The 7,279-nt window shown below is 48.7% G+C and overlaps 1 protein-coding gene across 2 annotated transcripts in view; it reads left to right on the forward strand.

Moving 5' to 3' along the window:
- The first annotated feature begins 1,986 nt into the window (after positions 1-1,986).
- ERP29 (endoplasmic reticulum protein 29) overlaps positions 1,987-7,279 on the forward strand; it is a 10,779-nt gene continuing 5,486 nt past the window's right edge. Inside the window, exon 1 of one of the 2 annotated variants that reach the window (XM_011928661.1) lies at positions 1,987-2,243. In XM_011928661.1, coding sequence (XP_011784051.1) covers positions 2,100-2,243 — 144 coding nt within the window. In that variant the 5' untranslated portion in view covers positions 1,987-2,099. The remainder of the gene's footprint in view (positions 2,244-7,279) is intronic. The other variant, XM_011928660.1, reaches the window with a different exon arrangement.

Consider the following 7,279-nt stretch of genomic DNA (forward strand, 5'->3'; position numbering starts at 1 on the left):
ATCAAACTGGTTGTCCATGATTGGATCCTGTTATCACTGATGACTATTTATACACATAAATTTTGGATACATACAATGGTTAATTATAGCAGTAAGTCCCTTACAATGCATTGTATATGCTCTCTTACCCTTACATGCATTTGTTCATCAAATCTTGTGAATTCTACCCTTTAAAAGTTTGTCAATTCCATACACACTTCTTCAGCATTATCTCCTACTGTATGACCTTAACCTCTTCCAACTAGACTATTGCCATACCCCATTAATTGGCTTCAGTCCAATCTTCTCACTTCCAATCCATTCCCTTCATTCCTGAGTAATGTTTTGTTTTGAGACAAAGTCTTGCTCTGTTGACCAGACTGGAGTGCAGTGGCAGCAATTAGGGCTGACTGCAGCCTCGACCTCCCAGGTCCAAGTGATCCTGCTGCCTCAGTCTCCCAAGTACCTGGAACCACAGGCACACACTACCATACATGGCTAATTTTTCTACTTATCGTAGAGATGAGGTTTCATTACATTGCCCAGTCTGACCTGAGTGCTGTGTCTACACACAAATCTAACCTTACTCTCCTGGTTAAAACTTCTGGTGCTCCAAACCCTTTAGTTTGGTGAGACCCTTTCAAATCCGCCCCATGGAAGCTCAGTAATAATCAACCAAAATAAAAAAGAGTGGCAGCAGCTGCTGCCCCAGTTCGCCTTTACACAGATTGATCTCAACCAGTTCCCCAATATGCCTGTGCATAATTTTCCCATTGCTAGAAATGCCCTATTTCTCTTTGCCATATGCACGCTCCCTCTTATTTCAAGGTCCAGCTCAAAAGTCACCTCCTGTCTACAACTTCCTCTGATGCTCCTGAGCAGGGCTGGCTGAATCCCTGCCTCTTTACAATAAGCAAATACAGTCTTTTTTTTATTTCTCTTTTTTTCTGAGACCTTGTCTTGCTCTGTCACCTAGGCTGAAGTGCAATGGTGCAATCTTGGCTCACCCAAACCTCCGCCCCTTGGGTTCATGCAATTCTCCTGCCTCAGCCTCCTGACTAGCTGGGATTACAGGCATGCGCCACCACACTTGCCTGATTTTTGTATTTTTAGTACAGACGGGGTTTCACCATGTTGGCCAGGCTGGTCTCGAACTGCTGACCTCAAGCAATCCACCTGCCTCGGCCTCCCAAAGTGCTGGGATTACAGGCGTGAGTCAACGCGTCCAGCCAGAATATTTCACAGCAATTACACTGCACTGCTTAGATCATTATTCCTATGCCGCCTCCTCCCCCAACAAGGTGCGTGCCTTCAACACAGAACTGTTTTGTTTCTGTCTATTCTGTAGCCTCGCAGGCAAAGCCAGGGTCTGGCACAAGCCAAGGACCGAGTGACTACCTGCGGAACATAATTAATAGAATTGCGTCTGGGGTTCCTGGAGGGTGGGCCTTGGCTGGGCGGATCCCAGGAGCCTGGCGTCTCCCAGGGGAGGCGCTCACCTCAGAGCGGGTCTAAGAGGGCCCTGCCTGCCACACTAACCGCCAAGCCTGGTCAAGAAGCTCAGGGAAGCCGCGTAGCCACTGCCAGCCTGGGTCAGGGCGGTGACGAAGCCTGACTGATAATAACAGCTGAACTTGACTAACAGACTGACCTAGGGTCGGAGCGGGTCCCAACCAACTGCCTGACGGCCCAAAGTTAGTAAGAAGGGATGGCAGGCCTTGTCATCTTCGAAGGACAGGAAGGGCAGCAAAGGAATTCCTGTAGCGTTCCTACGCGCGCTTCGCGCCTCTCCTCACGCGGAGCAGGAAAGGAAGTGGACAAACCCGCCGCGAGACTCGCCGAGTGCGCGCGCGCAGCAGCCCATTTTCCCGCCCCCAACGCGGCCCGCCCTTTGACCCAGGCCCTACGCGAGCTTCGCCGAGTACGCGTGCGCGGCAGCTTTCTCCCTCCCCCCCCCACCCGCCCCTCACGTGGCCCCACCCTCTCACCCTAGACAGACGGGAGCCTCCTGGGGTGTCCACGTGAGGCGCGTGAGCCCGCCCCCCCCCGGTCACGTGATCGCTGACTCCCGGCGTTCTCCACTACGGCTTACCTACCTCCCTCGCCCGGAACCCGGCGATATGGCTGCCGCTGTGCCCCGCGCCGCGTCTCTCTCCCCGCTGCTTCCCCTTCTCCTGGGCTTCCTGCTCCTCTCCGCTCCGCATGGCGGCAGCGGCCTGCACACTAAGGGCGCCCTTCCCCTGGATACAGTCACTTTCTACAAGGTAACAGGGGCGTGGGACGTCGCGCGCAGGTGCTGTTGGGCCGTCTGGAAGAGCGCGCGCCCGTGGACAGACGCTGAACACCGGGAGCTGACGGGAGGTGGTCTGTAGCAATGGTCCCAGGGCTTCCCGGCGTCCTACAGGGTTAGTGGACTCTGAGCCGGGGGAATGTTATGACCACCGGGCATGCATGCTTCAGGGCCCTGGCGCACCCGTGCTTTTGCAGCATTTATACTTGCATTCTCCCTTGCAAAGATGCAGCCGAGGGAACTGGGTTCCCCTTCCCTTCACCTAGGGGGAGAGGGTGGTGCGTGGAGAAATCCAACCCTCGAGTCCCAAGTGGGAGAACCGGAGGGCGGTGCGAGGTCGACGCCACCGGGCTCCCGGCTGTGGTAGCGGGGAGGGGTTGACGGGGAGAAATGCAGGCGCGTTAGCCTGCATGTTCGCGCCCCTCTTCCCCAGGGATGGATTGCAGCCGGCTTTGCATATGCAAACAATGATCAGATATCATATATCTTGAATAGTGCAAGCGTGAAGAATAAGCTTAAGTTCAGCCACCCTGAAAAGCAGGGTCCCCCAACCACCAGGCCTGTCGGTGGCCTGTTAGAAACCGGGCCGCACAGTAGGAGGTGAGCAGCGCGTGACCGAGGATTACATCCTGAGCTCCACCTCTTGTCACATCAGCTGTGGCATTAGATTCTCATAGGAGCACGACCTTTATTGTGAACTGCCCATGTGAGGGATCCAGGTTGTGTGCTTATGAGAATCTAATGCCTGATGATCTGAGGTGAAACAGGTTCATGTCGAAACCACCCAACCCCCCACCCACATGGAAAAATTGTCTTCCATGAAACCAGTCCTTGGTGCCAAAAAAGTTGGGGATAGCTGTTTTAGAAAACATCTTGGGTTTGGCAACAAAATGAATAAAATTGGGTCAAGGCATGGAAGAATTTGCCACTACCTCTGCCCCTCCCCCTTCCATTTTTGCAGAATTAGGGATCCTGGCCTGGGTAAATGGACAGTTGGAAATGGTGGCAGAATGCAATACCGCAGTCCCAGTCCCCTCCTGTTGCACCTGTCTTCACCCATGAGCAGCTTTTAACTTCCTCTAGAAGATGGGCAAGCTTAGTGTTGCGAGAGAGCCAGTCATTTCATTTTTAAGTTTTGTACTCATTATGGGGAAGTGAAACCAAGAAGAAGTTTTCTCCAGTGGTTGAAGTCTTCCCTATTTTCAAGCATTCCCTGTCATGGACTTGGCATTTGTAGCTCATTCAAGGCAAAGTTTCAAGAATTTAAAAGTGTAGGCCGGGCATAGTGGCTCACGCCTATAATCCCAGCACTTTGGGAGGCTGAGGTGGGTGGATCTGAGGTCAGGTGAGACCAGCCTGACTAAAAAGGTGAAACCCTGTCCCTACTAAAAATACAAAAATTAGCTGGGTGTCATGGCAGGCATCTATAGTCTCAGCTCCTCAGGAAGCTGAGACAGGACAATTGCTTGAACCTGGGAGGCAGAGGTTGCAGTAAGCCAAGATTGCATCACTGCACTCCAGCCTGGGTGACAGAGCGAGACTCCATCTCAAAAAAAGTAAAAAGTAAAAGAAAAAGTGTGGGCCGGGTGCGGTGGCTCATGCCTGTAATCCTGGCACTTTGGGAGGTGGAGGTGGGTGGATCACCTGAGGTAACGAGTTGGAGACCAGCCTGGCCAACATGGTGAAACCCTGTCTCTACTAAAAATACAAAGATTAGCTGGGCGTGGTGGTGGGCGCCTGTAATCCCAGCTACTGGGGAGGCTGAGGCAGGAGAATCACTTGAACCCGGGAGGCGGAAGTTGCAGTAAGCTGTGATCATGCCATTGCACTGCAACAAGAGCAAAACTCTGTCTCAAAAAAAAAAAAGGTGTGGGTATGGCTGGTTGGTTGTCAGGCACACTCAGACAGCACCCTATGCTTTGGGGGCCTTTATTGGCAAAGTGACACCCCTACCCTACCCTGCTCCATGGGAATGAGATAATATCACAGAACAATGTAACCTAAAGGGAAACTTTGCACCATAAAGCTAACAGTGTTTTCTACTATTATCACCCTAATCTAGGTCAACATTACAATAGCCTCTTCTCTGGTCTCCCTGCTTCTACTCTTGAGTCTCCACACAGTAGCTTAAGTCCTACATGACCTGACTCCTGGCTTCCCTTTCATCTCCCGACCATTCTCCTCCTGTCTTTTGAATATTCCTTGCTCTTGACTGCCTTAGGATGTGTTGCACTAGTTGTTCCTTGTGACTGGAATATTCTCTGCCCAAACTTTGAAAGGCTAGTTGGTTACTTGTCATCATTCAGACTTAGGTTAAGTGTTTCCTTCTTAGAATTCTTCCTTGATTTATCTTCCCCCCAGTCTAAAGTGCCAGTCACGTTAATCTGTTTTATTTCTCTATACAGCACTCGTCACTGATTTTTTAAAAATCCATTTTGCTATCTTTCTCTCTCACTGGAATATTATGTGCTCATAAAGAAGCTCCTTGTCTGTTTTGTTCCTGATCATCTGCACTGCATAGCAGATTACCTGTCTCATAGAAGGTGCACAATAACGAATTTGTTGCATGAATGAACAAAACGTTTTCTCCAGTCTCTTCTCAAATCTTCTCTTCATCACCATTGAACCAAAGGGAAATTTACTAGTGTTTTGTCTGGCAGCCTTGTTCCACACTTTGCCTTTCGGTGATTTCCAGTATCTTTTTTTGTTGTTGTTTCTTTCCCTTCACCATCACTAGGATGTTAGCTTCATGATATAAGAGATCCCATTTTGTTCCCTGCTGTGTTCACTTAGTATGGTGCCTGGCATATGATAGGCCCTTAGTAACTTTTTATTCAGTGAACGAATGAATGAATAATGAACTTATCTATACTTTAAAGAAGTGAGTTGCCTGATTATAGGTAATGGTAGAGCTGATTCCTACCAGCCCATTGGACACCAAGGGCTGGTAGGAAGTAGATGAGGAAAATAGATTTCTAAAGCTATCATTAAGAGATAACAGACCACTTTGGGAGGCCAAGGTGGGTGGATCACGAGGTCAGGAGATCGAGACCATCCTAGCTAACACAGTGAAACCCTGTCTCTACTAAAAATACAAAAAAATTAGCTGGGCATGGTGGCAGGCACCTCTAGTCCCAGCTACTTGGGAGGCTGAGGCAGGAGAATGGCATGAATACGGGAGGCGGAGCTTGCAGGGAGCCGAGATGGCGCCACTGCACTTCAACCTGGGTGACAGAGGGAGACTCTGCCTCAAAAAAATAAATAAATACATACATAACAGACTAAGATAACAAGAGAAAATTCTTTATGCGAATGTTTGCCATTCAAAACCATTCCGCCTTACCCTTGTAACTGAGAATGGTGGAAGTAAAAGGTGGAGATCTCTGAATTATACTTTAATGTTAGACCACCGTATAATTATTAATATTATTCCATAATACAAATGCAGGCCCTTGAAAGTAGGTATCCCGTGTTGTGCTTTTTAAACAAGTGCTTCTCCCCTTCCCCAACATGTAGCATGTGCTACAAAACCTGTCAGAGTATTGTTCATTCATCAGATATTTTCAGAACATCTGCCACATTCCAGACACTGTTGGGCACTAGGGATACAGCAGAAAACAGGTCAGACAAGGTTCTTATTCTCATAAATGTATATTCTAGTGGAGAGGATGGAAAACAAGCAAATAAGGATTTCAGAGAGTGAGTAATGCACTGAAGAAAATACAGCAGGGTAATGATACCAGGGTATGATGAAAATGAAGCCATATTAGACAATCTGATTGGAGGAGTCCCCAGTAGCAGGGGACATTTGAACTGAGCCTTCAATGATAAAGAGATAACCATGAAAAGAACTGGGGAAAGGACATTCCAGCCAGCAGAGAGCAAATGAAAAAGCTCTGAGTGGCAGTAAGTTTCATATGCTGAACTGAAATAAGGCCAGTTGGGCCAGAGGGATGTGATCTCATTTGTATTTTAAGTCTTTCCTGCTATTAGGCCTCCAGAGCTCAGGCTTTTTGGCATTTAAAGATGACCTGTTCTGGTGTCTTCTCCTCCCTCCTTTGTGTCCCTAAACAGTGTTAAATATTTTTAAAAACCAAGAGGACATCAGTACAGGGTAAAGGACAAAGACTAACAAGAACATTGTATCTTTTTTTTTTTTTTTGAGATGGAGTTTCACTCTTGCCACCCATGCCAGAGTGCAATGGCACGATCTCGGCTCACTGCAACCTCCACCTCCCAGGTTTAAGCAATTCTCCTGCCTCAGCCTCCGGAGTAGCTGGGATTACAGGTGACTGCCACCATGCTCAGCTAATTTTTGTGTTTTTAGTAGAGACGGGGTTTCGCCATGTTGGCCGGGCTGGTCTCCACCTCCTGACCTCAGGTGATCCACCAGCCTCAGCCTCCCAAAGTGCTGGGATTACAGAAGTGAACCACTGCGTCCAGCCCAGAACACTGTATCTTTGCCTTCAGCCAGAATTAATGCTTGACGTAATTTTTTTTTTCTTTTGAGAGAGAGAGAGAGATGGGGTCTCACTCTGTTAAACAGGTTGGGTTACAGTGGTGCAGTTGTAGCTCACTGTAACGTCTGACTCCTAGGCTCAAGTGATTTTCCACCTCAGCCTCCTGAGTAGTTTAGCTGGGAATACAGGTGTGTGCCACCGTGCCTGGCCGATTTTTTTTTTTTTTTTTTTTTAAGCCAGCTGTGTTGTCCAGGCTGGTCTTAAACTTCTGGCCTCATGTGATCCTCCCACTTCAGGCCCACAAAGTGTTGAGATTACAGGTGTGAGCCACCATGCTCAGCCGTGACATGATTATTTACAGTGATTGCTTGTGATGAAAAAACTCGATGATAGGGATCACTTGGATTAGGAAAACAAAAAGTTGATGGAAGTGAGGAAGGCAGTGTTAACGCTAAAGTGGCTGGTTAGATAAAACTTGTGCATTGGGGGCCGGGCGCGGTGGCTCAAGCCTGTAATCCCAGCACTTTGGGAGGCCGAGACGGGCGGATCA

The sequence above is a fragment of the Colobus angolensis genome, unplaced genomic scaffold (assembly GCF_000951035.1).
Source record: "Colobus angolensis palliatus isolate OR3802 unplaced genomic scaffold, Cang.pa_1.0 Scaffold79, whole genome shotgun sequence".
Lineage (NCBI taxonomy): Eukaryota > Metazoa > Chordata > Mammalia > Primates > Cercopithecidae > Colobus > Colobus angolensis.